The following is a 24,677-nucleotide window of genomic DNA, read 5'->3' as shown; positions in this document are numbered from 1 at the left end:
ATACCCTTTCTGAAATAACAGTAACAAAAGGACACAGAAACCTCCTCATCTGTGGCATCTACTTGTCACCCCTTCACCAAGTGCCTCCACAGTCCCTGGCCCTGGCCCTGGCCCGCAGCCCCCAGACTCCACCCCCTTCCATCTCCCCCCTGGTGTGGAAGCCTCCCAGACCTGGCCCCATCTGGGCTAGGCCGAGACTCTGCCGGGAGCGGGAGGGCCCTGTCTCCCCCAGTCCCTTCCCCACACCCGGGTGAGACATTTCCAGGAAGTGGTCCCTGCCCAGAGCCTGGACCCCAATGGGTCTCAGGGCCACAAGCTTGGGGCTGTTTCCTGGAACCACCAGACTCATCCCATGTCACTGTGGCCACATCCTCCCTTGGGCAGCCCTGGGCTTGGTGGGGTCTAAGAGGCCAGGTCCTGGCCTAGGGGGCTGCAGGCACTGTGTCACTCTCCCTGGAGCTGCCCAAGAGAAGGGCTAAGGTTCCCAGGGTCCCTCGGCACCCCCATTAGCACGGGGACCCACCCCAGGGCTGGGGAACCTGGTGTAACTGAGGGCTGGGCTGAGCCAGGACCACTCAGATGGGTGCTCACATCACTCTGGGGTGGGGGTGGGGCTCTGCCTGCAGTCACCATGGCAAAGAGGCCTTCTCTATGGGGTGGGGGGAGATCTCACAGGGACATGATAAATGACCAGCAGGAGTGTCAATAGATCAGAGGATTGGGGAATTGAGGGGTGGGGAGACATGTGGCAACAGTCTGGAGGCCGCACCAGGTGGAGAATATTCCTAGAGCAGTGGAAAGCCAGTGAGGCTGGAGCAGAAAAGGGGACAGAAACTGAGGCACTGCGGGATGTGTCTGAGGAGGAGCTGGTCTTGTAAGGCTGAGCAGACCTGGGCCTGGGGCTTAGACAGGTGGCCTCTGAGACTCAGTTGAAACTCTTAACAATAATAGCAAGAATACTAATGATAACAATAGTAACCATTTATTGAGCACTTACTCTGTGCCAAGCCTCTTTATAGGGATTCTTTCATGTCATCTTCAAAATGGGTCTGCTATTGCCCCTATTTTACAGATAGGAAAACTAAGGCACAGAGAGGTTGAGTGATTTGTCCACAGTCACACAGCTAGCAAGTGGCAGAGCCGGCATGTGAGCCAGGCAGTCTGGCTTCGGGGCCTGCACCACTCAGCACCTGGTGAAAAGCTATTTGCACCCAGAAATGTACAGAAGGGCAGGCGATGCCCCTGGGCAAACTTTTCCCTGGGGGAATCCTACTCCAGCTCCTTCCCTGTGACATTCAAGGTTATAAAATCTGCCGCATGTCCCGGGACAGGGCCCTGGGAGTCTTGGGGGCTTGTGACTCTCTGGTGCCAGGTATGCCTGGGGCACGGCCCCCGAGGGTGACAGCACACAGCTGCATTGGGGAAAGAGACAAATGGCCCCAGGGGCTCGCCCTTCCTCCTGCCGTCACTCAGCAGGCACCGCCCTGCAGGTGTGGGCTTCTGCAGCTGCTGATCACGTCCACAGACACGTGGCTGCAGCAGTGTTGAAGCCAATGGCCCCTGAGCACAAGCCAACAGCGCCCCCTGGTGTCCATCGTTGGAAAAGCACTGGCTTTACGAGTTGTCTCCCACATGGTCAGACGTGGGCGATTGATCCTCTGCCTGAGCTCTGGGTTCAGGACCCACACCCTCACACCTACAGGGAAATTCAGTCCCAACCAGCCATCAAATAGCCAGGTCATTGCGGCCCAGCTGGCTCAGCTGCAGGAGAAACAGGCATTCCCCTCTGATCCCGAGGAAACGCTATGGGCTAAGTGGCCTGTAGGGGTCTACAAGCACTGCAGGAGTCGTCTCTGGAAAGGACTGAACTTCCAGATCTTTGGGTGATGGCGGTATTGGAGTTGGACCCTCTGGGCAGGACTGCACTTCCCAATCTTTGGGAAGGGTGGGCTTGGACTTGGAGTCATCACAATTTGGGGAGTTAAAGGAAAAGAGGCCTCAGGCATAGGCCAGTAAGGTCTCAGACACAGGGTGGGACCCTAAGCACTGGGCTGGGGGCCCCAAGCCGGGACGCTACCTCGCCCTGCCCAGGAGGAAGGCAGCGGGGCCAAGCAGGGGCTTCGGGGGCAGCCTGGTCGCCATCCTGTCCCCAGCAGGCGGGTGGAGCCTGCAGAATTCTCACCCCACCCTGACACTCTCCCTGCTGGTCTTATTCAATCTTTACGAAGCCCCTGCGTGGGGTAGGACCGAGCACTGGCCCCCAAGTCACATATATGGAAACTGAGGGTCTGTGAGAGATAACAGGCCAAGGACACACAGTAGGACTCAGAGCCAGGCGTTGAAACGTGGCCTCCGGACTCCCAGGCCAGTGCTCTGCCCACAGGCCTGGCCAGCTGGGCCCAGGCACCAGGGCAAGGTTTGCCACCCTCGGGCAGGGTTGCCCCTGCCGTGGAGCACAATGTCAGGGGGTGGCAGGGCAGTGCCCCGCACTCGGTGCCTGGGGAGGCCATGGAGGTAGAAAAGGCTCCCTGGGGGACACAGTGGCCTTGGGGGTCCAGAAGCAGGCCTGCCACCTTCCAGAGAAGGGAGGGGGCCTGCCCCCTTCCACGGGAGCCGGGGCCTTGGTCTGAAGGCAGCCAGGGAGGCTGAGGGCTCCAGGCCAGGAGGCCCCGACTATGGCGTCGCCTGGGAGGAGCTGAAGGCCTCCATCTCTGCCTGGGCCTCCGCCTCCGAGCGGTACCTCTGGGAGCAGAACCACAGGAAGAGGAAGAAACCTGCAAGCAGAAGGCGGGTCAGTGGGAGCATCGTGGACCAGCTCGGGGCCTCCCAAGAACCCGAGACCTCCTCGCCCAGCCGCAGAGAGCTGGGCCTCCCCAGGGCCCATGAGTGACTCCCAGAATCTCTTGCCAACGGGGCTGGACAGCAGAGCTGAGGAGCTGGAGGCCCAGCCGCCGGTCCACAAGGTGCCTTCGCGCACACCAGAAGGCAGTACCCCGTCCCCTGGGTGGGTGCGGCCCCTTCCAGCGGGCTAGAGGAGCCGTGGGCTGGATTTCAGCCTCCACTCACCCTCCACCTTTGGCAGTGAACTTCCTGCCAGCCAGCCGGCCACCCCCCTGCCCTGGGCCTTCCTCCAGGCCACCAGCGCCTACCGTAGAGTGAGTTGCAGGTGGTGAAGACGAACAGCTGGGGCAGCAGGAAGACGCCAAAGGAGAAGAAGGCCAAGGCCCAGGTGGTGCCCAGCAGCACGGTGAGGCCCAGCACGGTGACGGTGTCCCGGCAGGCCCGTGCGCCCGGCGCCCCGACCCGCGCCCGCAGCCTGCGCAGGGCCCACAGCGCCCAGGCCAGCACCACCAGGTTGAAAAGGGACGTGAGGCCACCGTAGCCCATGACCAGGACGCTGCGCACCAGGGGGCTCCGCACCCAGCATCTGCAGGGGAGGGGGGAGTGCCAGGCTCGCCGTGGCTCCCAGGCCAGCCAGGGAGGCCAGGGTCACTCGGGCCTCTGGACGGCCTCCAACCCGGCCCGGTCTCCCGGCTCGGACCCCATTGCTCTTGTCTGACTGCGCACGCGGAAACGCCCCTGGCCCAGCTTCCCAGCCAGGTGGCCACAATGGGACACACCTGCCTCCCCAGCGCCCTCTCCGAAGCTCCGCCTTTCCAGCCACAGCGGCCTCCCTCCGCCTCCAGGCTTTTATCCACCCGAAAACTCTTCCTCTCCCCTTCCACGGCCAGCCCAGTGGCAGCTTGCACGACCTTCTAGCGGCTCCTTGGCCTGGGCCCCCTTTCCTGGAAACGTCCCCTCGTACCCCACCACAGGGCTGGCTCCTTCTGGTCACCATCTCTGTGCAACGAGACACCCCACCCCGGGGGACCCTCCCCACCTGGGCTGGGCAGACACTGCTTCCCTGAGTACAGAGCCACACAGGCCTGGCGGTGGCCCAGCCCTGACCCTCCGGGCCTTTGCCTCCCCAGGGCACCTTCAAGACAGGTGCCACCTGTTACCCGGTTGGACACGGTGTCACATGATTGCATGGATTAGCCCATGTAACCTCCATGACAACCCCATGAGGCGGGTGCATAATCATCCCCATCCTACAGATGGGGAAACTGAGGCTCTGGCCCAGGAACACACGCTAGTCAGAGGCAAAGGTGGAAGCTGAAGCCCAGTTGTCTGAGCTCAGAGCCTGTCCCCCAACCATCACAACCACCTGCTCAGGTTCCCCATGTGGCCTCCTGCCCCTGCAGCCACAGGGGTCCTCGAACATTATGTTCAGGATTCATCCAAGTTGACTGTGGTTGTGCGTCATTCTCTTTCACTGCTAGACAATATTCTAGCAGCGGTGGCGCCACCGCAATTTATTAATCCAGTGTCCTCCCCATGGACACTTAGATTATTTTCAGGGTTGTTTTTTTTTTATTGTTGTTTGTGTTTAGGAATGCATATATATGTAGGACGCGATGTTTTAAACGTACAATAAAAGTCACAAGACCCAGGCTAATCGTTTCCTGAAGGGGGAGACCAGCCCTCAGGGAAGGAGCTCTCCAACGTCCCTGCATCAATGTGCTCCCGTCCTGCGGATGCGTCACCTACGCCCTTTGGTCCACATCACATGATTATATAACAAAATACATCCCCGAGAGTCCTAAGTCACACCTCTGAGACCCGACCCGACCCTCACAGTGGGGGGCCAACCCCACCTCCGCACCCAGTTCTGCTGGGGGGGTGCCCGGGCTGGGGGACGGGCTCCAGAGCCAGCCTGCCTGACACCAAACCCCAGTTCCGCCACCGGCCGGCTGGGCTCCTTGGGTGGGGTTTGTAAGCCGTCTTTGCCTCGGTCGCCCTAACTGTGGAATAGGGCTGACTCTGGGACCTACCCCGTGTTGCGAGGATCGAGCAGGCGGATGCCCAAGGCCTGCCGCAGAGCCAGCCCTCGGCGATGATGAACTTGCGTCAGCCCAGGAAGGAAAAAGCCTGCATGGCCAAGTGCTGGTGCTCCTACACGGCTTACGCTAGTCCATGTTTGGCAGCTGGAAATGGTGCATAACATTAACAATAAAAAGCTTAACGTCCCACGGCACAGGGAGAAGTAGCAGAGTCTGTCCAGGGCCCCCAGGCCAGAGCCTGGGCGGGCAAGGTGGTCCGCAGGGGAACAGAGTCAAGTGCAGGCCGTGGAGGCTTTTTCCTTCCTGGGCTGACGCAAGTTCATCATCGCCGAGGGCTGGCTCTGCGGCAGGCCTTGGGCATCCGCCTGCTCGATCCTCGCAACACGGGGTAGGTCCCAGAGTCAGCCCTATTCCAGAGTTAGGGCGACTGAGGCAAAGACGGCTTACAAACCCCACCCAAGGAGCCCAGCCGGCCGGTGGCGGAGCTGGGGTTTGGTGTCAGGCAGGCTGGCTCTGGAGCCTGTCCCCCAGCCCGGGCCCCACCCCACAGGGCCTGGGAGCTAGAGGACAGGGAGACGGCTGGGTGGCCGCGTGTTGCCAGGAGGTGGGAGGCCCAGCTGCCCTGGCCTTGGAAGGTGGCGGGCGGGTGCTGGTTTTCTACAGCCAGCCGGCACAGAGCACAGCCTCCCCCTGCAGGGGACCTTGGGGACCCAGCAGAAGGGACGTGGCAAAGCCCCCTGCAATCCTCCCCCTGTCTAAACCTCAGCCCCCTTTTTGCCCCACGGCCAGTGCCCTGCCTGCGGGACGCCCCGTTTCCAGCCCCAGGCTCATGCGGCCCTTCTGCCAGAGCCAGGGAGCCCACCTCAGCCCCGGGGGCACTCACATGGACACGTTCTGGAAGCCGGTGCCATTTTCCTGGCTGCTGGAGACGGTGTAGGGTCCGTACACTGAGCTCCTGGCAGCGAGCGGAAGCAGCACCAAGAGGGCCGGGAGCCCTGAAGGGGAACGAAGGCTCAGGAGGGCCTGAGAGGGGCTGGCCCTCGGTCCCTGGGGCGCCACCCGGAACTCCACTGGGCCAGGGAGGCGGGGAGGAGACTGCGCCTCCAGTCGCCCTCACGTGGCCCAGCTTCAGAGCAATCTGCCTGGCGGGCTTGGAGGACGCCCTTCTCCAAGGGGACGTCAGTGATGCCCTGGGACAGAATGGTGGCAGTGGAGGGCTAAAAGCAGAGGATTGGGGAACTGGTGAGGGACTAGAAATCAGAAAGAAAGGGGCTGGGAGGTGCCAGGTGCCAGTGATGGCGCTGCTGGAGGCGGAGGTGACGATGGCAGGGATGCAGGCAGAGGTGGTGAGCAGAAGGGTGACGCAGAAAGTGGTGGCGGCTGTTGACAGGGCTGCTGGCTGGTGGTCATGCAGTGGTCCCAGGGCGGAGGTGGAGGAGGAAGAGAGACCAGGAGGGGACAGTGCCCTGCCCGGCTGGAGGCTGCGCGCAGGAGGAAGAGGGAGCGACGCCGTGCTCACCCCAGCCCAGAGCGCAGAGCTTGAGCACGTATCGGCGGATGTAGACGTTGTAGACGCGGCCGAGGAGAAGGTAGAGGTTGAAGCCTTCCACGGCCATCCAGGTGAGGCAGCTGAGCAGCGCGTAGTGCAGGGCGGCGGCCAGGAGCACGCACGCCGACCCGGGCACGGCGGGCAGGGCCAGCGCGGGGCTCAGCAGGAAGGCGACGTTCAGGAGCAGCACCGAGGTGTGCAGGTTCACGTGGATGCGCGCTGTGGAGTCACTCTGCTTCCTGTGGACGCAAGCGTGGCCCTCCGTGGCCTGGGACATCACCCAGGCAGCGCTACCCCGGGCTCATAGATCCACAATGACGGGGAAACGGAGGTTGAGAGGCGCAGGGATCCCACAGCGGCCACCCCCCACGGCTGTTCTGCCTCCCAGACCCCACCCCACCCCAGGGGACCCAGTGGGGAAGCAGCAGGGGGGCTGCCCCGCAGTGGGACGGGCAGGCGGGCACGGCAGGGCCACACCTGGCATGGCAGTGCAGCAGGACAGCGAGCAGCGAGGCCACGATGGAGACGCTGCAGCCCACGAGGGAGATGTAGGTGAGCGGCGCCAGCAACTCTGCAGGGACCCGGGCCGGGGACAGTTGCTGCGGGAGGAAGGGGGGCATGGGACACCCTCCTGGGCTGAGTCACAGGGACCTCCCGACACCTCAGCTCCACGTCCCCTTCCGCACAAGCCCAGCACGGTCCTGAGTTGAAGGAGGCCATGGCAGACAGGGCGACTTCTGCCACCCCCTTCCTGTCTGATAACCTCCCCTCCCCCACTCTGTGCACCCCGCAGCGGGTGGGGGGACCACCACGTCTCCCACTGTGTGCAGGCAAGTACACCAGGCCTGGCCTATCAGAGCCCTCCCTTCTCCTGCCCATATTTATGGATGCAAGATGAGCACGTGGTTAGCAGAACTGGGCAAGAGAAGCTCTCATTCCACTGGCCGAAAGCTAGTAGGGTATGAGCCTGGAACTGCCGGCAGCCATATTATTATCCCATAAAGAGACCCTGTCTGAGGACTAAGCCAGCACAGAGCAAGCACAGTTGAGGAACCGACATAGATACTATCTTAGTGATAGCGAGCCCCTGGATCAAGCCATGCCTGAAGCTCGACCCAGCCTTTTCAGAAACATGAGGCCATAAGGTTTTTTCTTTTTTTTTGTTTCTGTTTTTTTTTTGGGAGGGAGCGTTGCTTAAGCTCATTTGAGTTGGATTTTGTGGCCCTTGCCTCAGCTTTTACCTTGCTCCTCTTCTACAGACATGGGGTCCTCCGCAGGCCTGAACTCCCCCACCCAGGCCGGACGCGTGCATACCATGAGAACCGCAAAGTAGGTGAGGTGGTTGCAGCGGCAGAGCACCTGGGCAGGTGAGGGCCGCTCCGTGCGACAGCCCTCGGAGCTCCAGGCTCCCCAGTGGTGCTCGCCGGCTCCCTCCTTCCAGAAGACGCAGGTCACTGTGTAGTCTTCCTGAGGGGAGACGCCGGGGTCAGTCAAAGGGGCGCAGAGGAAGGGCTGCAAATCGGGGTCTGGGGGGCCTGGGTGCCAAACGTGACTCAACTGCACAGTTGTCAACGCTTTGCCAGGCACTGACTGGGCTTTGGCCTCAGAGAGTCCTAGATTCCAGCCCCACCTCCAGCACGGACTCTCAGAGTGACCCGGGCAAGTTGCCAGGCTGCTTTGAGCCTCAGTTTACTCATCTGCAAAATGGAATCATTTATACCCAAGTCACAAGGACGGTGGGAAACGTAAAGGCAACGTGGACTCTTGAGGGCTCAGCTCTGCCTTTTACACGGTAGCTGCTCTGTAACCAGCTGTCCCCGCCCCTCCTCCCCGTGGGGAACGACGATGGCCCAGCGGGGGAGAGAAACTCACCCACAGACAACCCTGACACCAAGCCACGTTGGGGGGGGGGAACGACACAGGCAGTGCCACAGAAAACCACGGAGGAAGGGGCAGGGGTGTCCCAAGGAGTGAAGGGGAGACGGGGGCACCGAGGCCTGGGCGGGCGTGTTGATTCCAACAGGCGCGCTGCAAGGGCATTGCAGGCGGAGGGAACAGAGTGGCAGAGCCCAGAGAGGTGAGAGGAAAGGACCATGGCGAAGTTCAGAGTCCCGAAGAGGCCGAAGGGAGGACAGCCAGAGAGCAGAGGCTCTGGGCTCTGCAGGAATGCCAGGGACAGGGAGCAGTGGCTCCGGGGTATGTGCCCCCCAAAAGCCCCCTCCCTTGTTCTGGCATCAGTGTCTGTGCTTCCCTTTGGAACACACCGTCCACCCGAGTTCCTGGACCCTGTGACCCCGGCCTGGCCAATCTACACATGCCATCCCCCTGGGCACAGTGACTGCGCAGGGGTGGACACACGACCCTCTGAACCTTTAGGTCCCTGGGACCCTGAGTTACAGTGGTGGGGAACAGCCTGCTTGGAATACGGGACGGAAGTCAGGCACTCCAGCATCCATCCTGCCAGAGAATGGAAAGCCACGGCAGGCCACCATTGCTGAGAGAGGAAGAGAGACTGAGCCATGATGGCAGTGCTCCACTCCTGGATCCAGCCATGCCTGAAGCCGGCCCACTCCTGGACGTTTCACGTGAGCCAACAAATTCCCTTTGTGCTCAGCCGGCTTGAGCTGGTCTTCCACCACTTGCAGCTGAAAGAGTCTTACTAACGCAGTGCGTCACAGCTTCTCTCTCTTATTTCTACGGCAGGAATTTTCAAAGTGTGATAAATCTAAAACAATTGGTTTCCAAGATGGTTCCATAGGTTTGCATTTGGTCAAACCAATGTTCAGCAGGAGAGCCGCAGAGGGGCAGGGGTGGGTCACAATGGGGACGGCCCCAACAGTACCAGGCTTTGGTTGTGCCAGAAGCTGATGTTGACCGGATCGGTCAGGTTGTGCACACGCCCGTGGCTCAGCCGGGCCCCCAGCACGTAGTTATTGAGCAGAGATGAGTTGTTGTCGTCCTGGAAGGGCGGCAGGAGAAGGGCTGAGTGCAGGGGACACGGGGAGACCCTGGGTGAGGTCTGAGTCCCTCCTCCCTGGACGAGAACGGGCAGCGTGACTTCCACGCGTGCAGCGTGGGCCGGCCGCCCAGCCTCTGCTTACCCGACCCCGCTCCGTCTCCCATTGGCTCTATGTGTCCCAGCCTCATGCCCTCCGCACCCCCACTGTCCTCACTCACTGTCAGAGCCAAGGTCGAAAGGCGACTTCTCCAGCAGCCCTCCCGGACTGCCCACTGGGAACGGCCTGATCCTACCCTGACTCATGCGTTTCTCCGTCCCTATTGCTATGATCAACCTTGCGCTAAGGCTCAATCTCTAAGGTCCTTGTCTAAGCACCGAGACAGTTCTCTGAGGGCAGGGACCTCCTGCCGTCTCGTCTGTCTCCCGCCTAGGGACAAGCAAACCCACCGGGTTTGTTAGATCACATTTGCAGATTGCAGTTGTACCTTCCTACCATTCTGCTAAAGCTGGTAGGGAAACCGAGGCCAGAACGGCACAACGGCTGGCTCGGACTATGCAGTGGGTCAGTCCCATCTGGTGCTGGTCCCTACCCAGAGGCCAGGCAGGGGCACGGACGATGCCTGCAGTGTCCCCAAGCAGGGGCCGGCGCCCACCCTCCTCGGCCCGCCATCTCGCTGACCTTGAAAAGGGAGTCTGTGAAGAAGTAGACGCAGATGAGCCGCAGCTCCCTGGAGCGGGTGCTGCAGGCGTCCCGGGTCAGCTCAGCAGGGAACTGCATGGCGTGGTGGTCCCAGGCCTGCCCAGGGCCACGGACAGGCTGAGGCTGGTGTCCAAGGCCTGCGGACCCGGCCCCAAGGCCTTCGCTGCCCCCCACTGCCCACAAAACCTTCCCGCCGTAACCCTGGGCGGTTCCTCCCTCCAAGCCTCCAGCTGCAGAACCCTCTCCTCCCAGGCTGCCCCTCCCTGCAAACTCTCCGGGGGCCCAGGCCTTCCCTCCAAGCCGCTCCAGTCTCGAATTTGGGGTATTTACCCCGCCCAGCTGGGGCCCCTGAGGACGAGGCCACCTCAGCACCCGGCACCCGCCCCAGCCAGGCAGCCTGCGGGATGGCACCAGGGCCCTAAAAGGAGCCCGATTCCCTGGTCTCGCCCACCACTGCCCGCCCGGGAACCTCCCCCAGCAAAGCAGGAAGAAGACACTGCGCTTGCAGCCCCGGGGGGCTTCGAGGATGGAGGCAGCTGGCCCCCTGTGCCCACCCTCACGCGCTCCGCCTCTAACCTGGGGTACAGGCTCCAGGGCGGTGCTGCTCAGCGAGAGGCCCGCAAAGTCACAGCCCAGCTTGAAGGCCAGGGACTGGATGGTGCGTGTCTGCAAGGTGAGGTTGTAGTCCCCGAGGCTGACGTTCAGCAGCTTCTGCTCCAGGATGTGGACTTGCCTGAGGGCCGGAGGAAAGACGGCCAGGTAGGGTAAGGCCAGGAGAGGGGGCTCTGGACAGCCTGGGAGGGCAGGGCCTCCCCCTCCCACACCCCTGTCACTCCCAGCTCCAGACCTTTGCACACACAGTGTCCCTGGCACACTCTTACCTCCCCTTTCCATCCCCACCATCCCCTTCTTCCAATTAACTCCTGTTTAGAGCCCAATTTGTTGTCACCTCCTCCAGGAAGCTTTCCGTGACTGCTCCCCCAGCTGAGTGAAGTGTACCTGTGCTTCCCAGTTGCAGTTCTTAGCCCTGACCAGTCATCAGCACTGGCCTCTCACCCAGAGTTGCTTGGTCTTTGGGTCACAGACCCTGGAGAGCCCAGCCAGAGCCTCAGAGCCCGTCCCAGGAAAATGCACAGAGACCCACGATCCTGCACCTGGTTTCATGGCACCCACGACTAGGGGCCCCCACCCTAGACAATAAACTCCACGAGGGCAGTGACGTGTCTATCCTGCATCTCGAGAGCCTCGTGCCGGGTGTGTAGTAGGTACTCAGTAAACATGTGCCGAAAAATGAACGGTTACGAGTCTACGCCGGAACAACCCTGGACCACTGACTCAGGGTGCAGGCGTGGGGCGGGGGGTGCGGCTGACCCGAAGCAGGAGAGGACGTCAGCGACTCACTGAGCGAGAGAGGGCATGGCGCTGCGGCCCCTGGGGGGCCCCTCCATCTTCTCCATCCAGCGCAGAAGGTCCCCCGATGCCTCTGTGAGAGCAAGAGTCACACCTCCCCTTCAGCCGTCCCCTGGCCCCACAGCCTCTGAGACTTCTAGCTCACCAGCAGTTCCAGCTGCCCCCAGGAACCCAAAGTGTCCCCCTTTCAATCTCCCTTGCTTTGAAGCCTCCGCCTTTCGCATCACAGCTGCGGGCCTGGGCCAGGGGCCCCCAGGGCAGCGGGGCCCTCTCACCTGCTGTCACGTTCTGCAAAGTCCGAAGGCACAGGCAGAGGAAAAGGGCCCCCCGGCGATCCATGCCCTGTGCCCGGGGCTCCTCCGAGGACTGGCTCCTGCCCTGCAAAAGGCGCACGCCGTCATCCTTGCGGTAAAAGAGCCACCTCCAACTTCTAGGCATCTGGCATGTCCCAAGGGTAGGACATGCAGCCTTATTTGACCCTGACTACTCCTGCCTTTCACAGAGGGGGAAACTGAGGCTCTGAGGGCAACGGGTCTTGCTTTGCTGGAAGCTGCCTGAAGCCAGGTCTCCGTGACTCCGGAATCCTCGAAGATGGAATAATGGTGCCATTAGCAGCTCTGCCTGAGACGCTCCCTCTCGCAGACCCTGTGGGGGCTCCCCCAGGGCCCTGACCTTACCCAGGGGACGCTGCCTGGGGGCAAGCAACTTGTGACCCCGTCCAGCCCTGCGATCAACTCTCCATGTGGCTTTAAGTAAAAGTCTGTTTCTCTCCACCCTCATTTTTCTCCGTTTCAAAATGAACTAATAAACTTCTGCTTAGATATAGAAAATTTATGTCTGCCCCCCGAAACTCCACTAAATGAGAAAGAATGGATAAAACAGGCTCAAAGCCACAGAGACGGTGCAATGGGAAAGAAGACCGGAGACGGGAGACGGCAAAACTCTGGAAGCTACAAAGCAGGTGGCCCCCTGGTAAGAAATGTACCAGACCATGAGAAGTTGAAGCCAAGTTCCCGCAGAGGGGAGGGGTGTGGCGTGGAGGGGGAGGCGGGGAGGGGCGGGGAGAAGCCTCACAGCCCTGGGAGCACCCGAGAACGGGAGGCATCGGGACCCTCGGAAGTGGGAAGTGCGGACGAAGGATGAGGCAAGAAACAGAGGATTGTTGGTTGTGTTTAAAATGCGCAAGTCAGTCCCCAGATCTCCTGTCCCCAGGGTGTTCATTTTATTGTTCCTCACAGACACCGTGGTTTTTACAAATGGAAGGTTGTGGCAACCCTGAGGCAAGCGAGTCTGCACCATTTTTCCAACAGCACATGCTCACTTCGGGTCTCTGTGTCACATTTTGGTTGTTCTCACGTTATTTCAACCTTCTTCATTATTATTATATGTGCTATGGTGCTCTGTGATCAATGATCTCTGATGTTACTTTTGTAACTGTTTGGGGCACCATGAACAGCAGTCACATGGGACAGTGAACGTAAGTGACAAGTGTGTGTCCTCACTGCTCCACTGACTGGCCATTCCCCCCTTGCTCTCCCTCCCCTCAGGCCTCCTTATTCCCTGAGACACCAAATACTGAAATTAGGCCAATTAATAACCCCACCAGGGCCTCTAAGTGAAAAGAAGAGTCACATGTCCCTTTATTTACTTTTCTAGAGTCAGGGTCTTGCTCTGTCGCCCAGGCTGGAGTGCAGGGGTGTGATCAGAGCTCACTGCAGCCTCACACTCCTGGCCTCAAGCGATCCTCCCACGTTGGCCTCCCAAACTCTGACATTACAGGCGTGAGACGCTGCACCCGCCCGCGTGTCTCACTGGAAATCAAAAGCGAGAAATGATTAAGCTTCGTGAGGAAGGCACGTCAAAAGCTGAGATAGGCCAAAAATCTATGCATCTTGTACCGAACAGTTAACCAAGCTGGGGATACCAAGGAAAAGTTCTTGAAGGAAATTCACTGTCACTCCAGTGAACACATGAATGACAACAAAGAGAAACATCCTTGTTGCTGATATGGAGAAAGTTTTAGTGATCTGCATAGAAGACCAAACCAGCCACAACCTTTCCTTAAACCAAAACCTAATCCAGAGCCAGGCCCTGACTCTCTTCAATCCTGTGAAGGCTGAGCGAGGCGAGGAAGTTACAGAAGAAAAACTGGAAACTAGCAGAGGCTGGTTCCTGAGGTTTATGGTCATTTCCATAACATAAAAGTGCCAGGTGAAGCAGCAAATGCGGATGTATTCATCGAAGCTGCAGCAAGTTATCGAAGATCTAGCTAAGGTCATTGATGAAGGTGGCTACACTAAACAACAGATTTGCAGTGTAGATGAAACAACCTCTTACTGGAAGAAGATGCCTTCTGGGACTCCCATAGCTACAGAGGAGAAAGTCCACGGTTGACTTCAAAGCTTCAAAGGACAGGCTGAGTCTCTTGTTAGGGGCCAATGCAGCTTGACTTTAACTTGAAGTGAATAGGCATTTACCATCCCAAAAATCCTAGAGCCCTTAAGAATTACGTTACATCTGGCTGGGCGTGGTAGCTCACACCTATAATCCTAGCACTCTGGGAGGCCAAGGCCAGAGGATCACTTGAGCTCAGGAGTTTGAGACCAGCCTGAGCAAGAGGGAGACCCCATCTCTACTAAACAAAAAAAAAAAAAAAGAAAGAAAAAATTAGCCAGGCATGGTGGTGCACCCCTGTAGTCCAAGCAACTTGGGAGGCTGAGGCAGGAGGATCACTTGAGCCCAGGAGTCTGAGGTTGCTGTGAGCTAGGCTGTTGCCACTGCACTCCAGCCCAGGTGACAGAGCAAGACTCTGTCTTAAAAAAAAAAAAAAAAGAATTATGTTACATCTACTCTGCCTGTACTCCATAAGTGGAAAAAGAAAACCTGGATGCCCTCAATCTATTAATATTTATAGCATGGTTTACTGAATATTTTAAGCCCACTGTTAAGATGAGACTTACTTTTTTTTTTTTCTATTTTTTTGGAGACAGAGTCTCACTCTGTTGCCCTGGCTAGAGTGCCATGGCATCGGCCTAGCTCACAGCAACCTCAAACTCCTGGGCTCAAGCAATCCTACTGCCTCAGCCTCCCTAGTAGCTGGGACTACAGGCATGTGCCACCATGCCCGGCTAATTTTTTCTATATATATTTTTAGTTGGCCAGATAATTTCTTTCTATTTTTAGTAGAGATGGGGTCTTGCTCCTGCTCAGGCTGGTCTTGAACTCCTGACCTCAAGTGATCCTTCTGCCTCGGCCTCCCAGAGTAGCTAGGATTACAGGCGTGAGCCACCGTGCCCGGCCGAGACTTACTCTTCAGAAAAAAAGATTCCTTTCAAAGTATTACTGCTCATTGCCAATGCACCTGGTCACCCAAGAGCTCTGGTGGAGATGCACAAGGAGATTAATATTGTTCTCATGGCTGCTAATACAACAGCCAGGCTGCAGCCCATGAATCAACCAGGCATTGTGACTTTCAATTCTTGTTATCTAAGAAATACATTTCACAAGGCCGTGGCTGCCACAGACAGAGATGCCTATGGTGGATCTGGGCAAAGTAAATCAATACCTTCTGGAAAGGATTCCCCATTCTAGATGCCATTAAGAACATTCATGATTCTGGGGAGGAGGTCAAAATGTCAACATTAAGAGGGATTTGGAAGAAATTGATTCCAGCCCTCATGGATAAGTTTGAGGGGTTCAAGGCTTCAGGGGAGGAAGTCAGTACAGATGCGGTGGGAACAGCAAGAGAACCAGAGTTAGAAGTGGAGGCTGAAGACGTGACTGAATTGCTGCGATCTCATGGTAACACTTGGATGGAGGAGGAGTTGCTTCTAAAGATAAGCAAAGACAGTGGTTTTCTGAGATGGAATCGACTCCTGGTGATGACACTGTGAACATTACGGAAATGACAATGAACAATTTAATATATTACATAAATTTAGTTGATAAAGTAGCAACAGGATTTGAGAGGGTTGACTTCAATTTTGCAAGACGTTCCACTGTGGGTAAAATGCTATCACGTGGCATCGCATGCTACAGAGAAATTTCTCACGAAAAGAAGAGTTGATTGATGTGGCGAACTTCACTGTTGTCTTATTTTAAAACACTGCCACAGCCACGCCAGCTTTCAGCAACCCCCACCAATATCCGTCGTTGGCAGAGGCAAGACCCCCCCGCCAGCAAAAAGACCGTGACTTGCTCAAGGCCAAGGTGATGGTTAGCATTTTTAGCAATAAAGTATTTTTTAATTAAGGTATGTACATTTTTAGACATAGTGCTTTTGCATAGTGTAAACGTAACTTTTATCTGCACTGGGAAACCAAAAAATTTGTGTGACTCACTTTATTGCCACATTGGCCTTATTGCGGTGATCTGGAACCGAACCCACGGTATCTCTGAGATGTGCCTGTAAAACGCCTTGAAAAAAACAAAGAGAATCTTTCTGACTTTGGGTTAAGCAAGGCTTTCTTATAAACAACACCAAAAGCACAATTCATAAAAGAAAAAAAATTGCTAAATTGGATTTCATCAAAATTTAAAACTGCTCTTTGAAGATCACAGTTAGGACAATGAGAAGACAAGCCACAGACTGGGAGAAAATATTTGCAAACATATATCTGATTTTTAACAAAACTTGCATCTGGAGTATTTAAAGAACTCTTACAACTCATAAGAAGACAAACAAGTCAATGAAAATGGTCAAAGATTTGAACAGTCACTATACCAAAGAAGATATATAGACGGCAAATAGCAATATCATTAGTCATTTAGGAAATGCAAATAAAAACCACAATACGGTATCACTACACATCATCTAGAACGCCTAAACTTAAAATGACTGGTAATACAAAGAGCTGTTGAGAATACAGACTAACTGGAACTCTCATATATTTCTGGAGGACATGCAAAATGCCACTTTGAAAATAGTCTGGCAGTTTCTTATAAAGATACACTTACCATACAACCAGCAACTCCACTTCTAGGTATTTACCCGAGAAAAATGAAAACATCTATCCACACAAAGATCTCCATATGCAAATGTCCATAGGAGCTTTATTCGCAATAGCCCCAAACTGGAAACGATACAAATATCCATCAATGGTGAAAGTAAACTTTGGCATAGCCATACAATGGGATGCTATTCAGCAATAAAAAGAAATGAACTGCTGAAATAGACAATGCATGATTGAATCTCAAAATCATTATGCCAAATGAAACAAGCCAGACACAGAAAAACCATATACAGTACTTTCCGATTCCACTTACATGACCGTCTGGAAAAGTCACAACCGTAGGATCAGAGGACAGATCAGTTGTTGCCAGGGGGTGGGGAAAAGATACTGACCACAAAGGGCACGGGCAGCTTTTCAGGGCGATAGAAATGTTCTGGGTGTTTGCTGACTGTGATATACATGTACATACAGGACTATACACATTTGCCAAAGCTCATCAACTACTCTCCAAAAGGGTGAGTTTTATTGTGTGTGTACTTCTAGAAACCAGACTTTAGAAAATCAAAGTGAAAAACCTATGGAGAAGATGGAGAAGAGGAAACAGAAAGAGGAGGGGAAGGCAAGAGAGTTCATCTTCCTCCTCTTGTGAGAAAGAAAGTCACAAAAAAACTCAAGAGTGCTTCAAAGAGGGAGAACCACAAAATTCAAAACACCTGTGTGATGGTAGTGGTGGAGGGGGAAGGAGCTAAGAGCATGAGCTTTAACTTTTCCACCATCGGGTTTGCAAAGTTCTGAAACACGACAGTACCCAGTGAGGGTCTGTAGAGACAGGTCCATGTCCCCTCCCCCCATCCCAGAGTCAAGAGTCTAATCTCCAAGGGGAGCCTTTGGGGACACACTTGAACTTTATGTTCTGAATATCCTTTGACCCGGGAAACTCAGTTTTATGAAGTTATCCTGTGGGAGTAATACGGCAAACTAGGAACATACACATACAAAAATATTTATAATACAGTTGTTACTAAAGAAAAATTTAAATCTATGTAAATGTCTATCAACAGAGGAATAGTTACATAAATTAGAGTTCAATGCCACTCTGGAAAACACTTTGGCAATTTCTTATAAAACTAAACAGGTACCTACCATACGACCCAATAATCACACACTCTTGGACATTTGTCCCAGAGAAATAAAACCTCATGATCACACAAAAACCTGCCTACAAACATTCAGAGCAGCTTTATTCATAATGGCCTCTAACTGGGGACAACCTCCTCGTCCCTTCAGTGGGTGAATGGTGGAACTGTGACACATCCGCACTACGAACGCAACTCGGCAATCCAAAAATCAATTTCCTAAAAATCAATGATACAACACAACTTGGATGGATCTTAGGGGGATTATACCGGGGCAGGGGGAAGCCAATCTCAAAATGTTGCATGCTGTATGATTCAATTTATAGAACATGCTTGAAATGACAAAATGACAGAGGTGGAGAACGGATTAGTGGTTGCGAAGGTTTAGGGAGGGGGAGTGTGTGTCTTTAAAGGGCTAGTACTGGGCTCCTTGTGGTGATGGAACAGGAATCTACACGTATGATAAAACTGCACAGAAAAAACAGTTGTACAGTTTCTTATAAAGTTAAAATATACCCACCATACAACCAGCACATATAAATGAGTGCATATAAGACAGGGTCTGTGAACTGTATCCAAGCCAATTTCCCGGTTTTGATATACTGCAGGTATACAAGATGTTACCGTGGGAGAATACAGAATGAAGGGGACATGGAATCTTTCTGAACTATTTTCTGCAACCGCCCATAAAGTTTTTCAAAATTCAAAGTTAAAAAATACAGTACAATGGATTGCCATTTCACTATTAAAAATTATGCGTTCGTAACCATGTAAAAGAGAAGCACAGAGTATCATTGGGTAGAAAGAGCCGGTCGAAAATAACACACATAATACATGCACATTGATGGAAAATTATGTTTGCATACATGTTTGAGCACATCAGCATAGCTAGAAGAAAGGTCACCAAAATGTTAATAATTTTTTTTAAGGGGAGAGTTTTTCTTTACTTCTTTCTTTATATTTTCTATATTGTTTAAATTTTCTACAACAAACATGTATTACCTTCACAACAGAAAAACAAATTTTTCTAATGCCTAGGATTTTATAAAATGCTCCCAATGACTATCTATCAAGATTTAAAAAATAATGTGACATTTGGTTATGAAAGACAAAAAGCATGTTGCAAAACAATGTGTAATCCCATCCTTGCAAAAAATCATATGTTTCATGTATGCAAAATCTGGAAGACGCACATCCGGGTATAGGCAGTTGTATGTTATCGCTATACATTTCTCAACTTTTACTCTTCGGCTAGTCTAAAAATTTGCATCTTTCAAATATAAACAATAAATAAATACAAAAGGGTATAAACTGTGCCATTCCCAGACATCCCCGGGAAACCAACATTACTGGTGAAGTATGAAGGTTCCAGTTTCTTCATGCAAATGTAAGCAAATAAGCTTTCCCCCTGTTTATGCAAAAAGTAGCGCTCTCTGTATACTGTTCTGCACTTTGCTTTTTCACTGGAAATACATCTCGGAGAGCGTCCACTTTTTCGCATATTCTAATGTTGTGGGGACAACCAGCCCCCTGGTAACAGCCATCTGTGTTGTCATTTGCTCTTACAGACTACACAGCTGTCCTGACATTATTTCTCACGTGTGAACGTTCACCGTTTCCCCATTTTTATATTGAGTTAGACTTTTCCTCATCAATTTCTAGAAACTTTTTACATAATAGGGAAATCAGCTCTCTGTCTATTACAGGAGTTGTAAATAGTTCCCCTAGTTTGTCATTTGCCTTTTAACACTACATATAGCCTTTTTTTTTTTTTGGCCATGTAGAGTATCTTTTAAAATAATTTTATGTAATAAAATTTATCAGTATTTTATCTTTTGGCTTCTGGATTTTGCATCGTTGATAGAAAGGCCTTCTTAATGCCAATGTTATGAAGAAATTCTCCTATGTTTCTTGTAGTACTTTTTAATTTAAAAAGATTTACGACTCATGACGTGTGATCTTCTAGTACTTTTATGGGTTCATTTTTCACACCGGAATCCCCAGCCCACGAGCACCGACCCGGAGTCCAGCGTGAGGCACAGACCCAATTGTGTTTTTTTCCCCAAGTGGTCACTCATTGTTCTGAACACTATTTCTTAATATATATACTTATTTAAATAGAGAAACAGAGACTCACAGAGTGCGGATTCTTATTTCTTTGGCTATTGGTTATTTATTTGGCTGTGTCACTTTGGGCGATACACTTACCCTCTCGGAACCTCAGAGAAGAAATTAAGGAAAAGGTTTAAGAAAATAAAGGGAGCTCCCAAATGAAACAATTTGAAATATTTTAGGTGAGAAAACTGGGGCCCCAGGGTGGAGGACCTGATAGTGCAGACAGGACCACAGGCCACCCTGTCCACCCCTTTACTGTACTGATGGGGAAACTGAGGCCCAGACGGACGGAGGGATTTAACCTCCCGGGTCTGGACCCTACTAAGGCCAGATCCTCGGGCCCTCAGCCAAATGCAGCTGGCAGGCAGACACCAAGCAAAGAAGAGCTCCAGCCCCCAAGGCACAGCTGGGGAAATCGAGGCCAAAGCAGAAGTGACACCGGCCCCCAGCACCTCGGATAGAAACTGTGGTTTGCACTCTCCTTCCCAGGAGCAAACCACGACCTTCACTTCTGCTTGCATCCTCTCCGTCCCCACCCTTCGGAGAAGTCACCACGCACCGTCACCCCTCGCCTCGGTGAGCTCGTTCCCCACCCTGCAGTTCGCGGTGAGGGCCCTCCGGGAAACAGAAGTCTCCTACCTGACTACCAAGATGGTTCCAGTTGACCGTGGGGAAACTGAGGACCCCACAAGAGGAGTTTGCTTGGGGCTCTACAGCAGGTCAGCGATCGGGCTGGGGCTCAAACCCAGGGCTCCAGACTCCAAGTCCGGTGCTCAACCCCCAGTACAATGCAGCCTCCCAAAGACGGCTGGGTAGCTCAGTGGCTGTGTGGGCAAGGAAGACCCTATTTAGGCCAACAGAGAGAGGAAGAGACACGTGGAGCACAGGACAGAGCCTTTGGATGGAGGGAATTTGATAACCAGGTCCAGTATTTGCTGCCTGGACTGTATGACATTTGGGCAAGGAACTTACTTGACCTCTCTGTGCCTCAGGTTTTCTCATCTGTAATATGAGGCCAAGGAGACCTATTTCACAGGGAAAGACTCAAACAAACATTTCCATGACCCACACTCCTGGGGATCAGGCCCTAACCCAGGTCCGGGGCTCTGATCAAAGTCCTCAGCTAGGAATACATCTGGCCGGAGGCTTGGGAACCCTAGCCTTCCTCCCTGGAGCTGCCCATGCCCCCCAAAGCCCCCTCTCCCCAGCAGCACCAGGGCCTGCTGAGCCAGCCATGCTTTAAACACGGCCCCACCTGCCCCCACCTGCCCCCACCAGACAGCTGCCTCTGCCAACCACAGCCTGGAGCCCCCACCCCTGGCCTCCCCCTAGCCTGGGTGAGGAGTGAATCTGTGATCCCTGCAAACAAGCCCTAAGAGATGCTATTATTGGCCCCATTTCACAGGTGGAGAATGGGAGGCCACACCAAAGCCCAACAGGGAGTCTGTGATCAAGGAAGAACCAGGGCCATTTCCCTGAGACACACTGTCCCCAGCCTCCAATCCAGGTTGCTCTGAGAAGAAATGCACCGGCTCTGGTTTGTCAAGCACAAATCCTGTGCCAGGCCCCATACTGAGCATCTGACAGTCAACCCAAGGTGCAGGTTACTGGACTAGGCCCATTTTACAGATGAGGAAACTGAGGTCCAAGAAAGAAAGGTCCAGTAACATGCTCCAGGACACGCAGGGGAGCTAAGATTTGGATCCAATGCCTAACCACTCCTTAATTTAAACTGCCTCTTCTTCCAAAAACACAGATTGCTACATGCCCCCAGGTCTGGAGTTGCCACCCAGAAAGGGAGTGGGGGTAGGTTCCCAGCTTGCTGCTCCTGGGATGTCCCCAGACCCGTGCCCAGTGCCCGTCTGGACAGGGGCATGCCTAGTGCCCACTGGGGGGCCCATGGACAGGAACAGAGAGCTGAGGGGCAGCAGGGGAGGGAGGAGAGGCCCGGAGGGGACTGACCTGTGAACTGGCCACCGCCGTCTCAGCTGCTGTCCCTGCTGAAGTCCTGCTCCTTCTGCAGGAGGAAGAGGAAGTCAGGAGGCGCCAGGTCGCAGACAGCCTCTCTCTTCACCCCACACCCACACGCCACTTCTCTCTGCTCCCTTCACCCTAAGCCCACACACCACGCTCTCACTTCGCTTCTTCTTTCACCGGAGCCTCTTTGCTTCCTGAGCTGAAGGCCATGCCCAGGTCACCCCTTGATCTTACCTCCCCAGGGCCTGCAGCCCTTCTTGGGGCGGCTGCACCTCTGTAGAGGCGCTCGAGGACTGGGCAATGTGGCACCATGTAGAGTTCAAGACCCACCTCAGCTCTGCAGCCTTGGGCAAGCTAGGCCTCAGTTTTCCCGTCTGTAGAAAAGGGAAAATGGTCCCCACATGACCTGACAATCAATGGGACCTTAGGCAAGGGCTGGGTCAGACTGCCTGGGTTCAAGTCCCAAGCCACTTACTGGCTGGGTGACTTGGGGCAAGTAACTTGCACTCTCTGAATCTATTTTCCCCTTGCAAAATGGAGATAGGGACAGTACCACCGTGTGGGGTACTTATAAAAGGTAAGGCTGGCAAAGTCACTGGAAGTGCTCTATAAAGCTGTCCTGTTTCACAGATGAGGAGCCTGAAGTCCAGAGAGGACCAAGGCCTGGCCCCAAGTTACGGGTCTGCCTGGCAGTCGAGTTCAGAAAACATGGCCAGAACAGTGGGGCTGGAAAGCCGGCTGGCTTCTCCTTGAGCCAGGCGTCTGGGTCAGCCTGGCCTGTGCCACCCTCATAGATCCCTAAGGGAAAGGGGGAGGGTGACTCTGTGTGTGTGTGTGTGTGTTTGCGTGTGTTGGTAGCGGGGAGACAGGGTGCCTCTCTTGCCTGGGCCCCATCCAGATTCCCTGGGGAAACTGCAACTCCAGAATGTGCTCTGCTACCCCTGGGGGTACGATGGGGATGTGGCAAAAGGGAGACACCAGACAGGTCCTACCACGGTTCCCTCCTCTCTGTCCTCACCACATCCCACAGGTAGCACAGGTGGCCTCTGCAGGAAGCGGGAGGACAACTGTTCCTTGGAGGGCAGCCGGCCCCCCAACACCAACTGCGGTGCGAAGGCTTTGCAGAGACACCGGTGCCCCTGCGTCCTGACTCCCTGGCCACACTCCCACCGGGTGACTTGCGCTTCGCTGCACTTTTGTTTTCTTTGGCCATGACCTCTAACATTGCATGGCCAGCTACCTCCTTCCTCATGGTGTATTTGAGCCCGAGTGGCTGCTCTCAGGGCACGGAAGGGGACCCTGCCTACCTCATAGCCCCTCTATTTCCCAGCCGGTGTCTGTACCAGCCTCGCGGTGTCCTGCCTCAGTTGGGGATGCCAGTTACCCAGCTCTGCACTCCAGATCCTGGAACCCACTGCCAAGACACTTCCCTGCTCAAAAGCCAGCAGCGGCTCCCGGGTGCCCGCACGGTCTAGCCCCGTGCAATCCAGACCCCAGGCAGGGAGCAGGGTTGCACACCACCCAGAGTGGGGTGTCTCCCCTTGTGGGGGCTGCTCACCCCGCTGAGCTGCAAGAGGACTGTAAGTGGGACCCCAACAGGACTTTAGATAAACTGAGTCACACCATGAAAAAAATCACTTTTCAAGCCTTTCTCAACCTTGGTTGTGTCCAGCAGAAGCTTCAGTTTAGGGTTAAATTGTTTTCGCCCCTGCCTAACACTGACTTATGCTCCCCCCCCCTTTTTTTCCATTATCAACCTTTTATTAGGCATCAAAAACAAGAAAATGAATTTCTGATTTCCTTATTGTGGTAAAATATATATGATAAATTTACCGTTTTAACCATTTTTAAGTGAACAACAGTTCAGTGGCATTAAGTACATTCACAATTATTGTGCAAATATCACCACCACCCATCTCCAAAACCTGTTCCATCTTCCCAAAGTGAAACTCGGTACCGATTAAATAAAACTTCCCCTCTCCCTCCCCCAGCCCCTGGCAACCACTGTTCTACTGCCTGGTTCTATGAATTTGACTATTCTAGATGCCTCATGTAAGTAGAATCAAATATGATATTTGTCCTTTTGTGACTGGCTTATTTCATTTAACACGACGTCTCCAAGGTTCATCCATGTTGTAGTGTGTGTCAGAATTTCCTTCCTTTGTAAGGCTGAACAATCGTACACTGTACACACCACATTTTGTGTATCCAATCAAGGCCCCAGTCGAGGGATACTTGGGCTGCTTCCGACTTCTGACTACTGTGAATAATGCTACTACGAACATGGGTGTACAAATTCTGTCCCTTTTTAACAGAGAACATTTCTAGCTAGATTTTAATAACATCGTTTCGTTTGTACATTCACAATTATTGTGCAAATATCACCACCACCCATCTCCAAAACCTGTTCCATCTTCCCAAAGTGAAACTCGGTACCGATTAAATAAAACTTCCCCTCTCCCTCCCCCAGCCCCTGGCAACCACTGTTCTACTGCCTGGTTCTATGAATTTGACTATTCTAGATGCCTCATGTAAGTAGAATCAAATATGATATTTGTCCTTTTGTGACTGGCTTATTTCATTTAACACGACGTCTCCAAGTTTCATCCATGTTGTAGTGTGCATGTTGTAGTGTGCATCCATGTTGTAGTTTCGTTTGCATACTCATTTTTTTCATTTTCTTCTATCGTGGCAAGTGATACAGATTTTCTGTTTACCCTAGAAACATGAAATAATCCCTTAAAATACACTCGTGTTCTAAAAAGCGAAATGATTTAAAGAAAAATGCTAAGTAACAAGGGGACAACTGCTATGTGTTCAAAAAGTGCTGGCAGTGGTACAGGAGACAGAATTGCTGAAATGTGGGAAACACTAACAAAAACTCAGTCAAAAACTCCACTGTTCTGGGGTTTTGGGGGAGAGAAGCCCCGCCAAGGCCACTGGGGAGACTGACACAAGATCAGCATGGCATCCGAGAGGTGGCTGGAGGTGTAGTT

General features: G+C 53.8%; 1 protein-coding gene across 1 annotated transcript; it reads right to left on the bottom strand.

Annotated features, from left to right (window-relative positions):
• Nucleotides 1-2,617: 2,617 nt before the first annotated feature.
• On the bottom strand, nt 2,618-15,905 carry ADGRG5 (adhesion G protein-coupled receptor G5). Its single transcript, XM_069497955.1, has 12 exons — nt 15,842-15,905; nt 11,777-11,879; nt 11,493-11,574; nt 10,668-10,824; nt 10,071-10,187; nt 9,275-9,391; nt 7,747-7,899; nt 6,910-7,031; nt 6,403-6,671; nt 5,767-5,878; nt 3,150-3,427; nt 2,618-2,774 (listed from the first exon to the last, which is right to left on the bottom strand). Exons 2-12 carry the CDS (start codon nt 11,838-11,840, stop codon nt 2,674-2,676), a joined length of 1,572 nt encoding a protein of 523 aa, XP_069354056.1. The 5' UTR covers nt 11,841-11,879; nt 15,842-15,905; the 3' UTR covers nt 2,618-2,673.
• Between the last annotated feature and the right edge of the window lie 8,772 nt (nt 15,906-24,677).

The sequence above is a fragment of the Eulemur rufifrons genome, chromosome 23 (assembly GCF_041146395.1).
Source record: "Eulemur rufifrons isolate Redbay chromosome 23, OSU_ERuf_1, whole genome shotgun sequence".
Classification (NCBI taxonomy): Eukaryota; Metazoa; Chordata; class Mammalia; order Primates; family Lemuridae; genus Eulemur; species Eulemur rufifrons.
This window is presented reverse-complemented; position numbering and strand designations above follow the sequence as displayed.